Consider the following 25500-nt stretch of genomic DNA (forward strand, 5'->3'; position numbering starts at 1 on the left):
ATGCGGAAAAGATTCCCAGGTAAAATTCCCATGTAATTCAATTTTTTCTAGTAGTGTATGAAAGTGTAAGTTACAACACCAATCAATCACCAACATGAACCAATAATAGTAGTTAATACCCCAATTATCTGAGTTAAATATCAAAGCCACCGACAAACAAAAAAGCAATGCTACAAATCCACACAAACATCTAACTTGTAGTAATGAAAATTCTTTAATTATACTTACACAAACTGGGGACACATACATCAATTACAAATTGAAGTTTGAGAATTGAATCGAAAAGTAATTAGATCTAACTCTACGAAACACAAAGCAGCATGCGACCCAATTATAACTAAAAGTTGACAGAGCTATTTAGCTACTTGTAGGGGTATCTCTCATGATCATCCTTTTGTAGAACAAGTGGAATTTCCTTGAAGTTCAACAACAAGTTGATCGAGTTAAGTTAGCCGAGGATAAATCATTCTATTCACTAATGAGCCAAATAAGAAGACTGGATGATTTATATTGCATGAGTTACTTCATATTTGAAATAATAAATTATGTATTTTTTCATTATTATTTGTTAACGATGTGGTAAACCTCAACAATGGTACCAGAGAAGAATTAATGTTGAAGCTGGTGCTGCATTAGAGTTAATAAGCAAATGAAGGAAGCGAATAAAATCACAAGTAGATCATATATAAGTATAATTATATTACCAAAGCCGAAACTGGTTTCTTATTAAAGCTACGAAACAGCTTGAACTATACATAGAAGATGACAGAGATCAAATCCGTAAGCTAAACTCTAAGGCAGAAGTTTGAAAAGGAACAAAATCTCACTAGAACGACTTTACTTTAGACCAGGTGGAAGAAAGTAATGGATGGATTATACTGTAAAATATTAGAAGTGGAGCAGGACATAACATTTCAAAACTTTTTATAGCTGAATTTTCAACATTAGTGGGCTGTAACTTTCACCTAATAGACACAAAGCTTTTCTTTTTCAGTAAACTTTTTCCAGCATAAGTAAACTATACAAACATCTAAAGCATGATTTTGACTTTTTAAACTAGTGCATTATGAGTACAACCAAAAGTAACAATATCAAGAGATGAATAAACAATCGAACAGAAAAATGAGCTAGGTTTCACAAGGATAAATCATTCCATTCACTAGATTATTTACTTCACATTAGTTGACTTTGTATTGTATAACTATAGTAGAGTTTTTTTCTTTTCACTATTATTTGTTAAGATGGATGTGATAAACCTCAACCATGGTACGCGAGAGGAACTAAAGTTAGTTGGTGCTGCATTTAAGTTCATAGATAGATAAAGGTAACGGATAAATTCACAATATAAGAGATTATATCTCATATTATAATTAAATTACCAGAGCTGAAGCTGGTTTAATATTAAAGCTAAGCAATAGTTTGACAGACCCGACTTAGCTAGCAGGCCTATCATACTTAAATTTTAAAACCTAGTGTTGATAACACTAGAATATTATAGGAAGTAACATCAGATAGAAATACTATTGGGAATTCCCTTGGCAGTAAGTCCTGGTTCACTAGTAGGATAAAGCAATTTGTATGGCATCTTCACAGGCCCAGTCCTGTTCTTCAGCTCCATATCATTGTTCATCATTGAAATGTTTTCCTCAATTTGAGTCAGATTCTTTCCAAACTTTTCAAAAGCTTTCAGTGCTTCTTTGTCTTTGGTCCAATCAGCGGCGTCTCTCTGGCCAAGATAAATTTCATCTGAAGTATGTGTTGACAAAACCTCGAGAGCAGATATTCCAATCAGAGTCTGGAACTGGGGTGTAATTGTCTTCAGATATCCTTTTATGGGGTTCATCTTTAGCTCTTCAAACTCAATTGTTCCAGGGTCAGGAATTAGTCTTCGGCTCATACCAGGACGATTTGGGGCAAAGCCTCCATAAGGGTACTGACCGAAGTTAACAGCTGCATGAAGAGCAGATGCCATCCAGATAATGATAGTCAACGAGTCAATCAGTTCTTGACGTGTTTGCATCTTAGGCCACCAAGGCTCATCTTTCTTGTCACCATGTCCTACTTCACGAAGTTCCTTCCACCAGGCTTGGAGTTCAGTGTCTTTCAAAACCACGTCATCTGATCCGTAATACAGACTTGTATACTCCTGAACCCAACTTTTGATTGCTGACCAGATTTCAAGTCCATCCACAGCATAAGGATAATCCTCAATCAGAAGGCTTACACCATGTTTGGATGCAGGATCCTTAACTGCAACTCCTCTGAACGAACACAACAAATAAATAAAAAAAACATACTATTTCTTTTGGAAATCATTACATAGCAGACAGACCTAACCTACTAACAAGTTCGGCAGGTAGGGCTTGATCAGGGAAAACCCAATCCCTATAAGCAATTGAAGTCAACTCCATTGACAATGGTCCAGGGAAAACAGTTTTCTCAACAATACCTCCAGCATTAAGTACAGCCTGTCGAGCCAAGGCATTGATATGCATTGTATCACGGAAGTGGGGATGCAAAAGCTTATAGATAGGATGTAGCACACTAAGCTGCCTATGAGTCGCTATCACAAAAGGCTCAACTGATGCATGAGTATGTAACCTGAGTAGCAAAATTAGACATGTTACAAAGAAATAAAACGGACAAGAATTAAAGAATACCAGCTAAGTTGAGGTACCAGTGGCTGAGGAGCTGGTGTACTCCCGAGTCATTGATTGCAACAAATGCTTTTGCAATTTGCCATAAGGCATACTCGACACCTGTCTCAGCCGGAGTGAACACTTTGCTGATGGCACCAAATTGATCTCCATCAGGATGAGGCAAGCTTAGTTCAATGGCCAGTGGCTTCAAAGTACCGTCCTCTTGCAGAAAGAGCACGGTCCTTGAGGCATAAATCTTTGAAGGTGACATGTTAAGTTTCCTCGCATAAGGCATCACAATGTCATGGTAATTCAGAATGAAAAGTCGGTTCGCCTCTATGGCCTAAAAATTATTCAGCACAGATCAGGGGAACCTACATTGCACGCAAAACTTGGAAAAAATAAGTAGTGAACAGCCACTTACCTTCTCAATGGTCAGTCCACCTAGCTGATTCTGCATTTGGTCTCTAGTAATTTTGCTTGTTTGATCTCCATAAATTTTTGGATCCAGCTTGCTTGTTGCAGGGAACTCCTGTAACAAACATGCAAAGAACGTAAATTACTTACCAAGAGAAGACTTGAAAAAAAACAAAGAAATTTTTACTTTTAGGCCACTTATGCACACGGGGTTCAATCCAGCAAGCATTTCTCTTCCAAATTCTTCATCAGACATCCAAGCAGAGTTCTCCTCTGTTTCGAAAGTGTGACATTTCAGCAAAAAAGTGCATGGAGAGAGGGATGAAGCAAAAAAGACACTATATACCTCTAATGACATGTGGCGTTGGATACTTGAGAAATCCAGGAGCACCTGCTTCATAAACTTTCATTATATCCTCGAAGTTGTTAAATTCATTAAGAGTAAGGTTCCCTGAGAAGCAAAGAGCTGTGCAATGGCTTTCTGTGTGTTACTAAGGACATCTGTCATCTTTAAGGGAGAAAATCTTTCATCCCTTGGGACATAAATTGCAAAGCTTGCAATCTGGGGCAGCCGGCTTTCACTCTTTGGATCTGTCCAAGCAGTTACAAAAAGGATTAAAAATCAGTAACTACGTGAGAAAAAGAGTGCTAGTACTTCTTGGAAAAACTAATCACCAGTCTTTGATGGTGACCTTCCGGTTCTTCCTCTTCGTGGATAAGGATACTCAGCCGAGCCACCAAGGACTGGTCGGGCAAGAAGAGGATCATTGTCGGGATCACCAAGATCATTGTAACAATCATAGTCATAAACCCTGTCCCATTCCTCAAGCTTTCTAGTTCCATTTCCTCTCAAATGAAGCAACTCATCTTCCCTGTACCACCGCAATGCTGCTGGAGTTTCACTCGGAAGCCAAGCCTATTGCAAATCATTAAAAAATAACTCTCATCCAAAAAAGAAGATAGAGCATGCGAACTATAAGGCTAAAGTTAATATCATTTTACGTGTACCTGATTCACAAAGAAAATGCGGTCGGACTCGTACTTCTCAGCAGGATAAACCCAAGAATTGCAAACAAAGTGCAAACTTCCCTGATTTGGATCAGCAACTTCAAGAGTTAGTGATTTGAGAAAAAATTCACTTGGGTTCGAGTTCTTGATGATGAATGCTCCTGGAACTCCAAGCCGTTCATGATCCCACTCAAATGTCACACTGTACTTTGAGTCGCTGCCTGATTTGTTCTCATCTTCTAAATGTGAAGGGTTCCCAAGTTTCCCTTTCAATTTTTTCCCTTCAAGAATACAAAATGATACACATTCAAGAAAATGCATACACGCACATTTAACTAGACCATCAAACACTACAGACTGACCTCTCTATAACAGTCATCTTTTATAACAACATCTCACCATAATAACCATGTTTTCCATGATTCAAATCTTTCAAGTTATATTAATATATGTTCTCTACAACAACATTTTACTATAACAACCAGGTCTTCCATAGAACAAAAATATTCATGTTATATTATTGTATGTTATGTATAACAACATTTCGCTATAGCAACAAAAAAATATCGGAACAAACGATGTTGTTTTAGAGGTTTGACTGTACTTAACAATTATGGAAAACTAAAAAGTTGATACCTTGATCTCCATGGACAGAACTAATTAACTGCAGGATGACCTTCTGCCCAATAATTTCATAACCTTGATGTGCAGCAGCTAATTCGGATGAACCAAGGTCCAACGGTGTCTTTTTCATAAGCAGAACAGTGCCATTAACCATTTTGTTTAAACATTTACCAGTAGATGCCATTATATCTCTTTGTTAATTAAGTAGTAGCCAAGTATTTGTAATGAGAAACAGAAGCAAATACTCTGATTTTATAGGTGAAAATTGGTTAGTCTTCTTCCACTTTCATAACTGTCAAAATTTTAGGAGTTTGTGTCTTCTCTATTTCAAAAAGACTACTTAATTCGTGTGTCACAACTACTTTGAACTTAATTACCAAGACTAATTGGTAAGTGTGTGTTTACCAATTTGCATTAACATGTGCGTTGAATACATATTCTCTAAAGTAAATTTATGCATCTTTTTTATGGCAGAGACCCTTAGTAATTTGTACTCAGAAATGAAAAGGTTTGTTCCATTTATTATCTTGATAAATTTAGTGCTGAACTTGGACTAGGAATGTTCTCCCTTTTCCTCTGACTTGCTTTAACAGACATGAAATTTTACCATTGGAGTACATACCAATTGTTGTATTTTTATCCATATACATGTCAAATTCTTAAAAGCTTATTTCTTTAAGAAAATATTCCCTCCGTCTCAAATTATTTGTCGTGGTTATTAAAAATAGTTGTTTCAAATTATTTGTTGTTTTCGAAGATCAAGACACAATTAATTATTTTTTCTCAGTTTTACCTTTAGTAAAATTTTGTCATTAATGGAGATGACACATAAATAGAAGAAATATTTAATGGGGAGAAATTATAACTTGACATAAATAAAGGTAAAGTTAGTCAAGTACCCCTCCTAATTTATATTTCTTAAAGGAGCATGTAAACCAAAAAAACGACAAATAATTTGAGACGGAGAGAGTATAGAATCTTACCAGATTTAAGCATTACTTGTACTCTCTCCGTTTACTTTTACTTGTCCATTATCCTAAAAATATACTTTCGCTTTTACTGGTCACTTTTAGCATATCAAGAGAAGACAATTTATTTTTTCCTGTTTTACCCATAGTATTAATTACTCACTTCAAATCATTTTTCAAATCCAATAAACATATGCATCAATTAATATGGGTATATTGGTAAATTATGTACTCCATTTATTATTTCTTTAAACAGCGTGGAAAGTTCAAAGTGGACAAGTAAAAGTGAACGGAGGGAGTAGATGTTAAAAAAACTATAAAAACATTGCTTGAACAATGCTATCTCATCTTATTCAAGGGTGATCTTTAACTTTTGCCTCTCAAATTGCTGGTCTTTAATTTTTGTAGCAAAATTAGGACTCTTTGGGCAAAAGTTAGGCCTTAAGACAGACATCCAAGACCTAACTTTTGCCTGAATAGACCTAACTTTTGCCTGAATAGGCCTAATTTTGGGAAAATGTTAGTCCTTAAGACAGAGGTTTGGCGAAAGTCTTGCCTTGCGATTTTTTTTTTTTTTTTTTTCTGTCTGAGAGGGTGTTCCAACCTAGGACCTTGTATTTTCAATCACTTTTGTAAGCGAATGACAAAAATTAAAAACTAGCAATTTAAGGAGCAAAAATTAAAGACCAGCGCCTTTAAAGGGCAATCCACGTAAAAAAAATGCAATTATACCAAGTAAGGATAAAAATTATTGGACAATTATTATTAGAGTGTTGGGCCGGTTGACTCTCAACGTCAAAATCCCAAAGAAAAAATATTGTAATTAATGGATTGAAATTTGAATGATCCATATATTCAGACTTCTTTAAAATGAAAATATATATGACGTTACTCAACCTCAAAAGTAGATCACATCTCATTTTCTCATCCGAAATGTGACACTCTAACCCAAATTAAAAAATTTAATAATATTTTATTTGATTTTTCCCCATACAAGGTGAGCATATCAACCCCATATATAAATCTAAAAGTTTAGTTCATCAACATTACATCAAATAACTTAGGTACTCTCCTAATTAAAAGGGAATTTGGCATGGTGTGCTAACTCTTAGACCTAATTGGCATAGATTAGCTAAATTTTAATAAGTTGGCATAAAATAGCCCCCACATATATTTGTTTCCTATTTTCCCCTCTCTCTCATTTCTTCCCCTAAAATCTCTCCAATATTTCTTCACTAATTTGTAGCTAATATTTCTCTCACCATATCATAGACCTAGCTAAGGGGGTAAGGGACTGGGCTAGGTTGGATTTATTAGGGGGCTGGGCTGGACAAGGTGGGCAGCCTGGTAGCCCGACCACCAGTGAGCCCGGGTGATGGCCCATCGGGGCACTGGCCCGACCCACTTCAATTTTTTAAGAAAAAGAACCTAAAATTAGCAACTAATAGCCAAATAAATCTTACGTCATATAACAATTATATACTATTATACAGAGCATATAGATTTGTGATACTACCATTTGAAGTTTGATCTGTTGGAAGTTGAATTGCATTTACAACAACTAGCTTCTTTAATTGGACAACAACTCATTTTTTTTTTTAGTTTAGCAAATTTATCATTCGATGTAAATGTTAATTTTAGTATAAGAATGAAAAAAATAAAAAAAATAAAACTCGACCCGACCCACTTCCTAAAACCCGCCCTGGCCCGATTAGGCCACGAGGTACCCCCTATCCGGGTAGGGCTGGGCCGAACACCCCTTTCCCTCCTCAAGCTCGGCCCCCAACTCAGCCCCCGTGTGGCCCACATTTAAACGGCCAGGCCCAGCCCACTTGACAGGTTTAATGGCAAGTCAAAGATATGGTGAGTGAAATCTTGATTGTTTTTAAACTTGTAATACTTTGAGAAAGAAATAAAAGGCCATATGCTATTCAATTTCAAAGTTCTTGGATCCTTTTACTGGTTATTGTCTATTATGTACATGCAATATTCCATTCTGTCTATAATGAAACAATTCAATTCACTACCAAAAAGAACTAGAATTAGCGACCAACAATTTTTATCGCTATACAATAAAAGTTTGTTGCTGATCCTATTTAATGATGGATTGGCAACTGATGATAAAAAAAGTTCTACTAGCTAAGGGCTATTTAGCTACAAATTATTGAAGAATTTCGTACATAATCTCTAAATTTTCGTATGAGTCAAAATTTGAACTACAATGAAGGTTATGTGCAATTTATCCATTGAAGCTCAATGATGAACTTCATTGATCAATGAGAATCAATTATAAACCTTTGCTCAAACGGGCCCAATCTGTAACTAGTCCAACCCAAGTATCTCTTTGACTTATTCCAAATCATAGCCCAAGCCCCAAGGTATAGTTCCATTCATCTCTACATCCTTTTAAAGAATTTTGGGATTCTTCCCAAACAACACTAATTTATGGTTATTCTCATAAAGTTTCATGGGTGATCATTTTCTACCTTACTATTTAATTTTTAGTTTATGCGTTCAATTTTACGCACAAATAATTATATAGAGAATTTTATACGGATAAGCTATTTTAAGTCCTAGTTACAATATTTAGGGTATCTACATTTGATATAACAACATTTTACTAATTATAGCAAATTAAATAATATAAAAAATGAAGGATTAGGCTCTAATTTTTCCCATTTTAGGCTCTAATCTTTCTCATTTTCTCTCCCTCCTCGCTTTCTAATCAAACATACTCAAAGCTATGAACTCCATAAAATGCTCATTGACAACCATTAAAAGCTTCGAAGCTTTGAATTAGAAAATCAAGTTTTGCTAAATTGTTATTTGTCTGGATTGGGTGTTGTTGCAAAGGATTAATTGAGAATATCCTTCGAAGTTTATATGTCAATTTCAAGGTAGTTTAGTGAAGATTAGAGTTGATTTTTGGTTGAAATTTCAAATTTAAACTCGATGAGAGAAGAGGAGCAATAAGTTGTATATATGTATTTTGTATGTCAGGTGTATTTATTTGTAGGTCCGATGTATCAGTGGACATATAGTGACATACCTACTATTATATTGTATCTATATTGTAAAAGAAAACAACTATCACTTTTTTAAAATAGGCTATTCCGCTAAACCAAATAATTTTGCGCCTTCTTGTTTCAAAAGATAAATTTTCTACTATAGTGAAATTTGACTGCTAAAGCTACCAGAATAATTTTCATAAGCAGACATAAACATAAGGTATTAGTAGACTCCCCAAAAGAACAATGAAAGAGATTAAATACCAGTTTCCTCTAATAATATAAGGATTAATTAACAACTTGTAGCTCAGAAGAGCAAAATATAAACAATAGAAGCCGCAATAATAAGCGAAAGTTAGTCATATTGTAAGTTGTTTTGGTTACTTTTTCCTATCAAAAGAAACTACACCCCACTTCTCCATTACGGCGGGTTTTCAGCTCTACCCAAGAAATCATCACAAATAAATTGACGGACCACATATAAATTTGAGAAGTTTTTTTTTTTCCCTAAACTTTGTGTCCGGTCAAATTAGTTCACATAAATTGAAATTAAGGAAGTGTAACGGTACAACATTAGTGATCTCATGGAACAAAGCATGAATTTTTGACTGAAGTAATCCATTATTTAAACCAATTAACGAAAATAATATAGTTTTTTTGAAAATTTTCAAAACTAGAATAAACGTATTTCACAGTAACGTTTTAGGTATTATTTTATTCAAAAATTCTAACGGCCAAAACGAACGGTTGATGGAGTAAACCGAGGGTATAAAACGTTACTACCAGTAATGTTTTTGTAATTCGTTTCTCACAATAACGTTTTAGGCTTAAAACGTTACTCTGAGTAACGACTCTATAGTGAGATTACACTTAACGCTAAAATCCTTCTGATTTGAGATTTTCTCAAACTTCTGCCAACATGGAAGACATTTTATGTTAAAATCAAAAGTACAGGAGTATATTTTTTCAGAGAAGCTATCACTATCATGCCGGTGAGACCCAAATACTAATTATAACGGGTAGCAAATGAATGAAAATGAAGAAGTATAAAAGATCATCAAAAACTACATAAACACGTTGCAGAAAATGTGTTATTTGCTTGTACCTTTCATTAGATAACTACCTTTCACCTGAAAATGTGCTATTTGCTTATGTCTACGGTCTACTTAGATTAGTATCTCAATTAACAGCAAACAATACCATTCATGTTGGACTGGTCTAAAGAAGGGAACGATGGAATTAAAGGTTGCCAATTCTAAACTGATGAAAGGCACAAACAAATAGCACATTTTTTGCAATGTGTTTATGTAGTTTCTGATGATCTTTTATGTTTTTTCAATTTCATTCATTTTCTACCCATTATAATTAGTATTTGGGTCTCCCCGGCATGATAATGACAGCTTCTCTGAAAAAATATATTTTATTTTTAACATAAAATATCTTCCATACCGGCTGAAGCTTGAGAAAATCTCAAATCAGAAGGATTTTAGCAATAAGTGTAATTTTGCCATAGAGTCGTTACTCAGTGTAACTTTTTAGGCCTAAAACGTTACTATGAGTAACGAATTAAGAAAACGTTATTGGTAGTAACATTTTATACCCTCCGTTTACTCCATCAACCGTTAGTTTTGTCCGTTAGAATTTTTGAATAAAATAATGCCTAAAACATTACTGTGAAATACGTTTATTCTAGTTTTGAAAATTTTAAAAAAACTGTATTATTTTCGTTAATTAGTTTAAATAATGGATTACTTTGATCAAAAATTCAACAAAGCATGCACAGTCACTTAAGCCTGCGTTCAGGGACCGATTTACCAGAACATCCTTGGCAAAAAATTACAGTGTATATATAGGGTAAATTTTTAGTGTTTATGTACATATATTAACTTTTGAACACCCTAAACAAATGCAAAAGGTTAGCTCAAGCGGTCCAGGATGTTCAAAATTGTCTCTAGCGTCCTAGGTTTGATCCCCAAGGACAATATGGTTTTTTATATTTAGTTTTTGTTGTTTTTTTCAAACCTCATGAGTGAAAATTCTGGATCCGCCACTGCTTGCGTTACATTATTTATTTTATTTTCATCAATAAGAAACATTAGGATGCATGAGCACATAAGCCCTGCATTACATATTTTACATTATTTAGTTTGCATAAAAACCAAAGCTTATGAAGATTAATTACACAATTTCCATCCCAATTCTCTTATCACGTTTGAACACAAAGGCCTTTGGATTAGCTTGGAGAGCCAAACGCCAATATCCAACACTATTCCCTGAGACGCCAACATTTTCGCAATGGAACTTCTCTGGACAGAATACTATCTTATACATCGAGCTGACGAGAGGCCAAATTTGAAACCAGCTGTTCACGTCTAGCGGATTTCCCAACTCTGCACCTGTGCTCAATGATGGAGCCAAGAGTTCAAATAAGATCATAATTCAAAAAAAAAAAAAAATGCCAAGAGAATTCAATAATATATATATATGCAAAGGGGTTCAATTGCACCCTTCTACCTCTGCCCCTACCTGTGCTTGTAGTGTATGGCTCCACCGGTTTAGGATAGTTGTCGATCTTCCACACGGTTAGGTTAGCACAAGAATGAGTGTCAAGATCGAATTTGATGTTTATCACAGCGTTCTCCCTAATGGTCCTCCAGTTATCTTTAGGGGTGACTGCTTTACCTGTTGAGACAAATATTATTAGAATGATTAAAAGTGCCCTATCTTTAATAGCTTAAATATTCAGTTGAGATGCTGCAAGAAATAAGGCCTTTAACGAGGGGAAATTCCGTCGCTAAAAGTCCTAATACGGTCACTATATATCAATTACGACCGGATTTATTCCGGTCGTCACCAGTCGGTAAAAGCCCCGATGTTAAAGTTTACGACCAGAATTTGAATCCGGTCGTTAAAAATCATTTAGCAACGACAAGAATTCCGGTCGTTATATCTCCTTTTAGCGACCAGTTTTTCCCTTCGCTAATCATCATTCCTGTCGTTAAAAAACTTTTAATGGAGGCACTAAATCCAGTCATGGTAAGTGCTTTCGGCAATCAATTCTAATTTCACCGTTTGTTTGTTAAATTTCAACAACCAATTAGTAATCATACATACAAACATCTAAATACAAATTGAATAAGAGATAAGAGTATAAAACACACACCAACTATCACTTTTTTTTTTTTAGTTTCATACCTAAATTATCAGAAGGTTAAGAAAACTATCTAAACTATCACTATCTAGTCTGCAAAACACACTTCAAATTATTCTTGAATGGCATGTGATCTACACTCTCCATTTTATATAAAAATGTTGTCAAGTGTTGTCCACGTGAATAAATAATGTCACAATGGCACCAACATGGAAATTAAAAAAAAACTATTTGTTTTAAAAATAAACTGAAAAATAATACTCCCTTCGTTTCAATTTATGTGAACCCATTTGATTGGGCACAACATTTAAGAAAGAGTGAAGACTTTTGAAACTTGTGGTTCAAATTAAGTCTTGAATATTTGTGTGGTTATAAATCATTTCATAAAGTGAATTTGTTTCCAAATTAAGAAAGAAGTCATTCATTTTGGCACGGACTAAAAAAGAAATTGGTTCGCATAGATTGAAATAGAGGGAGTACTAATTTTTATAAATAAATATCAAAAATTATAGAAAAAAAAATAGTTTGAAAATGGAAAAGTTTTTTTTAAAAAAAAAAAAAAAACTGATTATTTAGTTTTCACATTTAAAAATAAATAAATCAACTTTTCCATTTTAAATCATTTTTTCTGATTTTCTAAATTTTTTGATATTTTTTTTTTAAATCCATATTTTGTTTTTTTTAAATGCTGATTTTTTTTAAAAAAATAATGCAGTTTTTTTTAAAAAAATATACAGTTTTTTTTTTTATAAAAAAATATTATTTTTTAATTTCCATGTAGGTGCCACCATAGCATTACTTATGCCATGTGGACAATTTTTTTGAAAAAATTTCAGCTTCACTTGCCTTTTGGAGAGTGAGTTCACATATTTAGTTCAGATGTGTCTTGCAAACTAGATAGTGATAGTTTAGGTGATAATTTAGGTATTTTTCTCAACCTTCTAATAGTTTAGGTATGAAACTAAAAAAAAAATGATAGTTGGAGTATGTTTTTGACCCTGATCTCATTGAATAATCATTATTCATATACCTTTCACAAATAATTACAAGGAATTAAAACATCACATTACAAAAGTCATACATATCCATCCAAATTGTATGACATCACATTTGTCACTTCCGAAAAAAAGAGAAAAAAACACCTATAGCATGTACAAATGAAAACATCTTTTTCCTTTTTAAATCCTAATAAAACAGAAAATACATTCCCGTATTCTTCAACTTGCGCTACACTTTCCTCAAGGATAAGTTCTTCAGACTTTCGATTCTTGATCTGTTGAAAGAAAAAGTTATGTTAGTTTATAACAAAACTCCTAATAGCGACCTTCTTCTCTTTTTCTTTCTACAAAATCAAGGCCTATTTTTTGCCCAATTTTCTCCAAGAATAACAACCTAGAGCCAGCTTATCTAAATAGAGTGGTCTAAAGACACAACTATTCACTACATTATACATGACACATCATTTAAGTGAGAAAAGAAAATTAAGACATCTAAGCATTTTAATGTCAATGTTAAAAAACTCAAAGTAGTCAACTTGTGAAAATTGAGCATTTAGAGCAATAAGGTTGTGCTAGGCAGCAAGAATAAGGAGTTCCTGAGAAAAGGTTTTGCAGTCTTAAGAACAAATCTCTCAGACGAATTTCTTTATCGAATACAATGACATGTTTAATAGTTATGTACTTTCTTAGGCATTGTAGCATTTTCTTATAAATTCAAATAAGTAATTCTATTTGATAGTACTGCTTTGCAGATTGGATCTCTTCCAGGTACATCATTAGGCACTACCAGCGAGTTTATCAAATACGATAAATAAGCCATTCTTTTAACTTTTAAACTATGAGGATGAGAGAAAAGGATGAAGAAAGAAGGTGGAGGAAAATGAAGCATTACTTTAGTGAAGAGTGTATCTTACCTCCACGCTCTGTGTATAAGTTGACTTCACATTCAGACTCCATTCGGGACTGGGATTTAGAGGACGTTTTATAATAAACTAAACAGAAAAACTAATATGGAGAAGATATTAAGGCTTTGGACAAGAAAACCGAATAATCACATTCAAAACAAACTTTCTTTTCATTTACTTTACATGATTGGTTTTCTCAAGTACACCATAAACCAACTAATAGCTAATTGTTTGGACTAGGTACGTATTAGCTTGTTCGTATTAGTTATCCTGTTCTTTTTAATGTCCTTGTTCTCCAAACCTACATAAAATCAGATAATTCATAGTCAAAGTGAAACTTATGTAGCACGGATTGGTCTTAAAATCAAAATCACTACAAAGCCATAAAATGATATTAAGATCAAATTAGTCCGACATAGTTCCAGAGAAGCAAGGTTATCAGTTTCAATTCAAAGATTATAAATGACATCCAAATAATTTGGATCAAATGATCATGGACCTAGCAGTAAATGAAGGTCTACAGATTGCACAGAAGCTCAACAGTTTATGGTCAAGTTTCTTGAACCACCAGTGCTACTACTACTACGCAAATTTGGTCAGAAGTGAGTTAATTATTCTGGGGGTAAGATCTACTATTGAACTATCTAAATGATTTCAAACCATGTGTCATTGTGCACTGGTAGTGGTAGTAGAAAAATCCAATGGTGAATCTGTTTTGCTGATTATTAGAAAGATTTACATTCAATTGATTCTTCTAAGACTCTATTGTGTTAAAACCAGTGATACAGAAAATCATACACTTATATATTCACATTTATTCAAAATATCTCAAACTTAGTTCAAGAGTATATTGATCAAGTAATGGAGTCATAATCACATACTAAAGCAAATTCATTGGAATCTCACACAATAACTTTTAAATTGTATATACAAAACATCTTGGTAGCTCTTCTATGAACCAGGTATACAAAGAAAGCATGGGGCACCACAAACCATTGACATATAAATAAAGGAAGACATACCTTTTTTCGCCAATATACCAGTGTTTATGTTGAAAGCAATTCCATCTGAATTTGTTCCTTCTGACCCATGTAGTGTGATTTCTTAAAACTCCATCTCCTAGGAAAAGCTAAAAAACACACATAAAAACTCTCCAAATCAACATGAATATTTCAGACTGATTATTTTTAGTATTTCTTTTCAGTGAACAGATCCTAGCAGGTCATTTTTTGCATCCAAACGAGTCATTTTTTTAAAGTTGTTCCAGGTAGCACGTGGCCAAAATATAGTAGATAAAGATGTAAGGCTTCGCAAGTCGAGCTTATTTTTCTTTTGCTCTTTCAGGGATGGTATAATTCAATTTGTGAAGCTCATCAGAGTCTTTTTTCCTGATAATACCCTTACAACCACCTCAGTATCTTGAAATGGTCATTTACATTATATATACAGCAAGTAATTTAAAGAAAAAGAGTAAACAAACAATATTTAAATTTCATGTCTTTACTCTAAAGTTACACGAGACCAACCGAACAGAGGATAGTAGGAAAGCTTACAGTTCACAACACGTGAAACAAGGGAAAAAACTCTGCGAAAAGAAAAAAGTTGATAAAAGACAGGAAATTTATCCTAACCAAGAACATCAATGATACACCATAAAAAATATATCATACACCTAAAGCATCTGGTACCCGCCATAAGCACCCCTGCAATAAAAGAACTATCACATGAGAGTAGAATATCATACACCATAAAAACAAAAAAGAGCAGAAAAAACGTCAAAATAAAATCAAAAGTAACAAGTACCTAGCAAGAGAATATGATACGCCAGAACAAGAGCAACAACTGCGAGCAAGAACGTCTTCTGTGGTAACCCAACAAGTTTAAAGTAATAAAAGTGTCAATTGACTAATACTCCTTCCATCTACTCTTTTCACAGTTTGTCCCGTCAAAAAGAGCGAACAACAATAAGGGTCTACTCCTGCAAACTGATCATTGGAAGTAATTATATAATTGGAAAACATGTAATTCTAAGAACCCTTATGTTTTGGGTGCCCATGGCGAATGGTGGGTTGGGGAAAATCACAACAGAGAGAACATGGCGCCCTTTTCGTTATTATTTTAGTTTTAACGACCGGATATTATACTATTAAAACCGGATTTTATCTCCTCGTTATCTTAAATTAAGAATTGATTTAAAGATCGAAATTTTTTTGGGTTGCTATCTCTTCGTTAGAAGTGGTCGCTAAAAATTACTTTTCTTTTAGTGTTATATATTGCACAATTTAATATATTTTCCGACGTAATTTTTGTGACATCGTTTAACTGGGGATAAAGTTGAAGAAAGAAAGAGAATTCTTTTAAAATTTGTGATCCAAAACAAGTCTTATAGCCTGTTTGACCAAGCTTTTGAAGGCAAAAATACCCTTTTTACTTGTTTAACAAAAATACTTATTTTATAAAATAAATGTGTTTTGGTAAGATTTTGATTAATAAAATAAGTGTTTTTAAGTAATAGTAGAAGCTAGTTTTTAGCTTTTAAGCATGAGCTGGAAAAAATAGCTTCTTCTAAAAATAAATGCATTTGATATTTTAAGGATAAAATTACACATATCAAAAATCAATCTTTACCAAATTAATATGTACCTGTAACAACCTTTTCTTTACAACTTAAAAGCACTTTTGTAAAACTATTGGTCAAATAACAAACTATCAACAAAAACACTTCTCAAATGACTTAGCCAAACACAAATTGCTACTCTCTCAAAACATTCTTTGAAAAAGCACTATTAATTATCTCATCAAGAATAGAATACAACAACAACAACATCATATTCAGTGTAATCCCACAAAGTGGGGTCTGAGAATGGTAGAATGCACGTAGACTTTACCCCTACCACGAGCGATAGAGAAACTGTTTCTGATAGACCTCGGCTTAAAGAAAAACAAATCAAAGCAGTCAGGGACAAATTAGAATAGAATGAAAATTTTAACTTTTTTTTTAATTTTTTTAAACAGGCTAAAAGAAAACACATAAACTGAGAAATAAAAAATACTCCATAATTGAAGAATACCATTGTCAAGGTCATTGTGGGATTTCACCACAGCTGTGGGACAAGTTTTTTCTTCTTGATCTCCTATATTAGCAAGCAGTACACCACCACCAGCTCCAGAAAGAGCTGAAAGTATAAAGTACCTCTTGCCTGTCAAGAGGGGATTACCCTCTGTATCACGTATAACTGGTAATACTTGGTTTGTATCAGTAATATCAGTGGTGCAAGTTGCCAAGGCAGACAAAGGAATTAGGAATGCAAGAGAAAACAAGAGTAAAATAGTCTTCATCTTTGTTTTTTATTTCTAATTTGGTAAGAACTTTAATTTGTTTTGGATGCTTTTTTCGTTCTTGTTAACCTTGAATTTATAGAGAAGATGTGCCTTAGTATTCTTCTAATGTGAACAACGTGTGTTTATGAAATTACTGTCGTTTCCCTCACCTTCCAGACACGGCGTGCATTCGTTTGTTTTTCTAATATTACTATGTTTGCATCTAATTTCACGATTAGCATGTTTTATTTAAGGGCTCGAAATTGTGGCACGAAAGAAATGCATGAACAAAAAATATACTCCCTCTCTCCCATTGAGATGTCAAAATCTATAATCTCCGGGGATCTTAATAGCTCAGTTAGTTTGCTACCTTAACTTTCACCTTTTTGGTGAGGGTTCGATTCCGACTTTGTAATGCCCTCCCCTTCCCCTACCCCTATGTAATAATATATTTTAAAAAAAATGTCATCTATCCCAATTTATGTGAAGCTCTTTACAGTAGGAGGGTCAAAACATTTACTTTTTCATCACCAATTCAGGTATAGATTCTTCAATTTTTTTTTTTTTTAAATTTACATACTTGAGAACTAAAGGAAAAGTATTACAAGTCAATAGTCAAAGAAAAAATTAATTGTTTGACTCCCCAAATAATAACACCTTTACATAAATTGGAATGCAGGGAGTAGATCAGTTCTTCTATCACTAATATTAATTCTTAACGATTGTGCACTTTAATTTAACACCGAGACCAATTTTAAATATTACCATCATTCTTGTTGATTCATGTATAATCATGCATGATAAAACAAATACAGTACTTGTAATTAAATATAGGAGCTGGCCATAGTATTTCATTTTGCATGGATGGCTTTGGGTCAATATGTACATGTAAGGTAACTGGGCTGGAACGTCTGCGTGGACACAAAATTGTTGGTTCTTAATCCTTGTAAAAACAGGAACAGAAAATTGTAAGATTCTTATGGAGGCCTATGAATGTTTATTTGTGGCACTCTATGGAAAAATTTATTGAAATATTATTAAGCGCAAAAGTGAATTTTTAGAAATGATATTTTGTGCTGGAAAAGAATTTGATTTCTACTAGTACTGAAATAAGAGAAGCGGCGTATTGTGTATGGTAAGGTTGAAGGCGGTCGCTTATTCCTTACGTAGAAGACCTTTTGTAAATTAAAATAGATCAAAATTGCGCTCCTTTTACCCATTAATCACAGTTGTCCTTAACGTTAAATTTTACTCTAAAATTATTTTCTTTTTAGTAGAAGATGATGTGAAATATATAAGCTTTTTAGTTAAATATGTGGCATTAATTTATTGATTCATATATAATTATCAAGTCTGAATTCAAGGTTTGAACACAAAAGCTCACTAACCGAGCTGAGCTAGTTAATGATAGAAATAATTTTCACGAACTGAGAACAAAAGGTTCTACTTGCCGCTTCCCCAGCCATCACAGCTCATTCATTGCTTTTTTTTTGTTGAAATCTTGTCTTTATCTTTCCAGATTGTCTTTTGTGTGCTATTCCATACGTCCCGAGAAAGAATCTCAACTTGGATTCATTTCAAGTCTCGAGTTCTTGTTTAGACTTCTTGTATATGAAGTTCGATCGAAATCTTTGATGCAATTTGCAACCCCTTTATTTAAAAAAAAAAAAAAAAAAAACCAACACTTTTATCCCTTCATTCATCATTGTATACCCAATACAATTCACTATTAGAAAACAAGGAATTAGCAATGGATAAATTTTTGTAGCTAAACAACAAAAATTTCATGTTAATCCCATTTAACTATGGATTAATGACCGATTATAAAAAAGTTCAATTAGCTAAACGCTATTTAGTGATGGATTAACTGGAAATTACCGACGAATTATGTAGCTAATCGCATTCTTTCGAATATATGTCTTTCACTTTCCTGCTTGCTTGTTACGCTGCCCCCAAAAACTAAAGCAATTTGGGCTCTAGAAAGGAAACAAATAAATCTATCTTTTTCTCGCATATCTATCCTTTTCGGCTTTTCCCTTTTTAATCAAATGTTGAAACTATACTAATTTTCCTGTCCTTTTCCGTGTTAAGTGGGGTCTTACAATTGCACAATTATGCAAATACGACAACTTCAAAAAAAGTTGGGAGCAACAAATGGACGTGATAGATAAGTAAAAAGTTAAGTAAATGAAAATAGAGCACTTCCTCTCTTTCAATTTGTTTGAATCTATTTCCTTTTTAGTTTGTGCAAAAATAAATGACCTCTTTCCTAATTTGAAAAAATAAATTCACTTTATGAATGATTTACAGCCACACAAATTTTCAAGGCTTATTTTGAACCACAAGTTTCGAAAGTCTTCCCTCTTTCTTAAATGTCGTGTCCAGTCAAATGAGTTCATATAAATTGAAACAGAGGGAGTATTATATTAATTAAATACTATAATACTAGCCTATTGAGTTGCACAATTTCATAGAGTTCGGAGTTCATTTTGCGGCCATTAGACAAAAATGGTATGTTTTTTTTTAGACCAAAATAGGCACTTCGTGATCTATGGAACGAAATAGGTGTTTTTTTTTTTAATTTCGTGAATTAAATGAAGAAATTAATTTATTATTTTTTTTCTATGCATTTCGTGAATCAATTCACGAAATACCTTTTTTTTTTCTTTATTTTTCGTGAATTAAAACGAAACTGAATAGCCTTTTTTTTTTTTTTTTTTGCATTTCGTGATCTATGGAACGAAATAGGAGTTATTTTTTTTTTATATTTCGTGAATTGAACGAAATAGGTGGTTTTTTGTTTTTTTTTTTCATTTCGTGACACAATTCACGAAATAGGTGTTTTTTTTTGCAATTCTTGAAATTAAAGAAAGAAACTTTTTTTTTTTTTTTTGCATTTCGTTGCCCAATTCACGAAATAGCCTATTATTGTTTTTTACGATTCTTGAAATTAAAGAAAGAAACTGTTTTTTTTTTTTTTTTTTTTTGCATTTCGTTGCCCAATTCACGAAATAGCCTATTATTTTTTTTATTTTTTTTTGCAATTCTTGAAATTAAAGAAAGAAACTGTTTTTTGTTTTTTGCATTTCGTTGCCCAATTCACGAAATAGCCTATTATTTTTTTTATTTTTTATTTTGCAATTCTTGAAATTAAAGAAAGAAACTGTTTTTTTTTTTTTTTTGCATTTCGTGACACAATTCACGAAATAGGTGTGTTTTTTTTTTTTTTATGAAATATATGAGAGAAAAAATAAAAGTTGAACGATATGAAACAGATAAGAGAAAACAATAGATGAAAGATATGAGATGGATAAAAGAAAATTGAAAGACTAAGGATATACCATAAGTAAAGATAGGACAATATTTATAAATGAAGAAAAGTAAAAAAAATCGCAGATTAAGTCACGAAATGTAAAAGATATTATTTTGACAAGTATTCAATGCTCGTCTGAAACTGATTGAACCAACAGAAATGAACAAAAAATAAAATTAAAACCATAGCGATATGGAGAGCAGAAAAAGGGTAAAAACAAAGGGGGGGGGGGGGAGGTTTCGTTGTTGACACCCAATTTTGTCCCTCCTTTATTTCAATTTATTTACACGGACTTCTAATTTTATTGACAAGCTAAACACTTTATTTTCACTATTTTTACTATCAACATTACTAGCATTACTTTATCACAATTTTTTTAAAGGGTTTGTCATCATTTTTATTTCGTAGGATTCGGTATTCGTTAAATAATTATACTTTATTTTTTTACATATTACCACTAAATTGGTATACATGGTACTAGTTATTAAATTAGAAACCCAAAAAAGAATTGAAATGGAGGAGAAGAGATCAACATTTTTCAGCCAATTAATGGCCCAAACGGACCAGCCCATTACCCGTGTTTTCAACAGACCAGCCCAATTCTTACACCAACTAACCGACCCGGTCCAGCCCATCCTAAATTACCTACCCGGCCCAAACTTATAACCCAAAAAACCTAATTTCCCTTTCTCTTTTCCATTCTTCATCCGCCACCCTCCTCTTCCCCTTTCCTTTCCCCCTCTTTCGTCTCCCTCCTCACGTTCCCCCCACTTCTCTCTGCACCTCCACACTCCCATGTTCCCCACCTTCTCCGCCACCCTCCTCTTCCCCTTTCCTTTCCCCCTCTTTCGTCTCCCTCCTCACGTTCCCCCCACTTCTCTCTGCACCTCCACACTCCCCTGTTCCCCACGTTCTCTGCCGCCTCCACACACGTCTGTCCCCCGCTCCTTCGTCTCTCTCATACGCTCCTCTCTTTTCTTAAACCAAACGAAGCCCTATAAATCTGGGGCGAATTGTTCTGTTAAAGGAGAAAAGAAAAAAGGCGGAAGGTCTGAAAATAAAATCTCCCGACAAAACACAAGTTTTAACCACCCCAAATTTCCGAGAAACGAGCAGTTTTCATCAACTGTGTTTAAAAAAACATTTTCTTGAAATTCGGCCGAAAGGAGGGGGATCGATTTTCAGATTTTGGGAATTGATTCAGTGTTTAGGGACACTCACCATATTTCGACCACGATTTTCAATTTTCCGGTGAACTTTAGCCGGATATTACTCTAAATCACTATATTTTCATACCATCGAAATTTCGAGTTTAATCGGAGCACCCTCTGTTCGTCGTCTTCGAGCGTAGATTCGAGGCCCCGACGACTTCAGTTCATTGCACACAAAAGGGGTAAACTTCGATACCTTATCACTCATAAGCTTTAATTTCTATTTTGGTTAAGATTCTTAGTTTATTCTGTTGTATGTTTAGTGGTTATGTAGTTTCATTGTCGTCGCGTTATTTGTTTGATGTTTGGGAGCTGATAGGATAGGATATTAATCGCTATTTGAATTTGAAAGATGTCTATTGTAATTCGGATGCTTAAGACTGAATTTCCAGGACTTAGGACACATTTAAAACCGAATATACATAGGATATACAGTGGGTTACCAAGGTAAGAAGAAGGTATACATTCGATATACATCTGATATACACATCGTGATGTGTATATCTTAGGTATATTGTGTGTATCATTAAAACATGTAGTAACACATAAGGACTGTTTGTTACGATATAATTGATAGAGAAGATTTATATATGTATTAAAGCATGGATGAATCAATAAATTGTTTGTGAATTCTAAATCAATACTGGCCCGAGCACTGTATGTTAAGTTTAAATGATCTTTTCATATTTTTAAATACATGTTTAGCTAAATATCTGCACAAGGGTTCTTTTAGTATACCAAAATGTCGTGTTGACTTGGTGAAAAAACAAATATGGTTTCAGCTGCTGTTTGATGGCAGCAGCCCCCTTTCGTTCAGTCGTCATGTTTTCTTCAATAACCATCCCCTCTGCATTCAGTTTTAATCACAGCTTCAAAATTGTGAAATCAGTTTTGAGAGTGAAGTAATGGGATCTTATGAGTTGGTTTTTTTTTTTTTTTTTTGAGATAGCCTTTTAACTTACATCCAGATTTCAAGTTACAATACGAGTTGAACTTTGTTAAGTCTATCTCAACGGGATATAGGTCTGTTTTGGCCTCAATGGTTCTGAAGCATCCCTTAAAATATAAATGGATGTCCAACAGTCCTAATATGCATATGTGTGATTTTAAATTCACATAGTGAAATTCGGCTCTGCTGTTTTTTTTTTTTTTGAGAGATGTTTGTTCTGAAGAAATATATGTTGATTGTGTTTGACATGTTACTGTGGGATTGCTGGTTTTCAGTAGCTAATTTGGTTCTGCTGAATTAAAATTCTGCCTAAGCAATATTATAAAAGATCTACGTGTGTTGTTTGAATATGAATTCTAGTGTTTTAAATTCTATATATGTTTTGAGCTGTGTCGCGATAGTAGGAGCTATCTGTAATTTTGTTGCTTGATTGTTACAGTTTACCTTGGACCTTAAGATCATATTATACTCTCAAATTTCTGCCAATTTACATGTTACAATTGCTACTTGTGCCTTGCCTTGCTAACAACCTAAATTAATCAATCCCCTGTACTAATTCTGCCACTACTGTTTGTTGCCTCTTCCTTTGCTTGCCTCATATGAATTCTGCATATTTCCACATACTATTGTCACTTCATTAATTTTAACTGAAAGGGCCATTTCTCGTGCCATCTTTATGCATCCAAAAGTTTTGCATTGTCATCTCCTCCTGCATCTCTCTTGCATACTTAGGACTGCTTGCACTCTGCTATTAAACATCTAAGTTTTATGTGCTAGTAAGCTCATTTGCAATATGTAATGGTCTGTAATGCATTGGTACTGACCATAGTTGTGCAGTTTATATATGTGTTTGTCCCCAGTTTCCTTGCTGTTCTTAAATGCCCAAATGTATATGTTAGCAATTTATGATTCTTTTAGTAGCATCCATAGACCAGGTATACTCTGAATATTATGTGCTATTGCATCTGTCCGAGCTTTATGTACGTCTATGTATGACAAACATTACACTGTTGGTTCTGCCTACGTTCGAATGTTGCCCTGTTTTGCTGTGTCTTAAGCGTATTTCGTGGCCAATTTGGTGAAGTTCAATACCGATGTTAGCAGCTGCTATCCTCTAAGCATGTTTTGTAGTTAATGTTGCTCACTGCCACTGCTAATGCAGATGCCGTTTGCCTTAGTATCTTATGTAATTTTTCTTGCAATGTCCACTGCCACTGCTGGGCAGATTGTGTGCCTTAATATGTTATAAATGCTTTAATGCCGTTAGGGCAGTGAGGTTGCGTATTTATGTATGCACAAGGTATACTTCAGATATACACAGAATATACGCAATCTACTGATCCCTTTTTTTGTTTATGTTCTACGTGTTTAACTTTATTCATTGATTAGACACTAATTCTTTTTCTTTCATTATTATGCATGACTATCGCATACGAGTCCAAGCGACCCGTCATCTCCCACATTCGATGTTGGGCTAAAAATCCAACGCAATTTATCTTTCAAGTCAGCCAACCTACAGCCAAACAAGGAAATAAAATTTTGGCCAAAGCCCAATAAACGTGAACAACAACAGTAGCGGACAACAGCATTCTTTAATGGGATGAGCCCATTTGCATCATTCCTATTCCTCTATTTTTTTATTTTTTTATGTGCATTTAACGTGTATTGTATGATTAACATTTTGTTTGCTAATTTAGGTAAACCTTAGTGACGTTAGGGGTTTTAGTTTGGTAATGGGTAGTTAATTCCACAAATTACATTCATTTCTATTTCCTAAACTATTTATAGTATCTGTAACATTTACTTGGAGTAATTGATTTTTTCAAATGGTATGCCTACATATTTTCAAGCTAAAAGAATCAAGATTCACTCTTACTATCTTAGAAGTTTTAAAATGTAACAAATCTTACACTAACGTTAGCTTATTCTAAAAAATAAAAGCCAATTAATTTTAACGGATAGATTTTTTTCACTTTAATTCCTTTCCAACACTTGAAATACATATTTGTTTGAAACAACTTTAGCACAATATATATATATTAAACTATTAGTCTTTATATGAAACCTTTAAAATTTATTTAACATTAATCTTACAATAACTCTTTTAATTTATGAGTCGGCATAACTCACTTTTCTTCAAATACATATAAACATCACATGTCCTGTTTCTTTTAGTTTATTTTAACTAAACTCTTTATGCAACTATTATTTTCTACAAGTTTTACTTTAAATAACTTTAGGAATACTTATAAGATATTTTCTTAAACATTTAAACATTACATTTACACTTAGCCTAATTAAATTTTAAGTCCGATCGGTCAACCATTGTTAATGGGTCTTAAAGGATGCCTAATACCTTCCCTTTAGACTAATTGAACCCTTACCTAGAATCTTAAGTATCGCAGACCTTAAACAGAGTTAACTTTAGAAAATAAATTTAATAAATTTAGGTGTCCTAATTCACCATAAATAATTAGGTGGCGACTCCTTAAAATAAATAGAATAGGAATCACCAACATGTCGTACTTCTAATTTAATCCGGTTAAAAAGGGGTGTGACATTCGTTATATACCTGCGAAATGAAACAAAACATTTCGTTGGTATATAAATGAAAAATAAATAAATTATTTTCCTATTTCGTTTTTATATAAATGAAATACAAATATATATATATATATATATATATATAATTTCCTATTTCGTTTTTTTATTCACAAAATACAAAAAAAAAAACCCTATTTCGTTCATTAGATTACGAAATGCAAAAAAAATAAAAAAATCAGTTTCCTTCATTAATACACGAAATACAAAAAAAAGAAAAATTAAAAAAAAATAAACCTATTTCGTTCATTAATACACGAAATGCAAAAATATATATATATATTTTCCAAACGAAATAACAAAAAAGGCTATTTCGTGAATTGGGCAACGAAATGCAAAAAAAAAAAAAAACACACCTATTTCGTGAATTGTGTCACGAAATGCAAA

The 25500-nt window shown here is 33.4% G+C and overlaps 1 protein-coding gene, 1 long non-coding RNA gene and 1 pseudogene across 2 annotated transcripts; all 3 read right to left on the reverse strand.

Moving 5' to 3' along the window:
* Positions 1–1335: 1335 nt before the first annotated feature.
* On the reverse strand, positions 1336–4930 carry LOC132603931 (probable linoleate 9S-lipoxygenase 5; annotated as a pseudogene).
* Positions 4931–10842: 5912 nt separating this feature from the next.
* LOC132601803 (21 kDa seed protein-like) lies at positions 10843–11699 on the reverse strand. Its single transcript, XM_060314864.1, has 3 exons — positions 11672–11699; positions 11191–11346; positions 10843–11060 (listed from the first exon to the last, which is right to left on the reverse strand). Exons 1-3 carry the CDS (start codon positions 11697–11699, stop codon positions 10843–10845), a joined length of 402 nt encoding a protein of 133 aa, XP_060170847.1.
* A 1079-nt stretch (positions 11700–12778) lies between these two features.
* On the reverse strand, positions 12779–17089 carry LOC132603932 (uncharacterized). Its single transcript, XR_009568584.1, has 3 exons — positions 15522–17089; positions 14741–15421; positions 12779–13088 (listed from the first exon to the last, which is right to left on the reverse strand). It is a non-coding gene; the product is annotated as an uncharacterized LOC132603932 (long non-coding RNA).
* Positions 17090–25500: the final 8411 nt, after the last annotated feature.

This window comes from Lycium barbarum, chromosome 7 (genome assembly GCF_019175385.1).
Source record: "Lycium barbarum isolate Lr01 chromosome 7, ASM1917538v2, whole genome shotgun sequence".
Classification (NCBI taxonomy): domain Eukaryota; kingdom Viridiplantae; phylum Streptophyta; class Magnoliopsida; order Solanales; family Solanaceae; genus Lycium; species Lycium barbarum.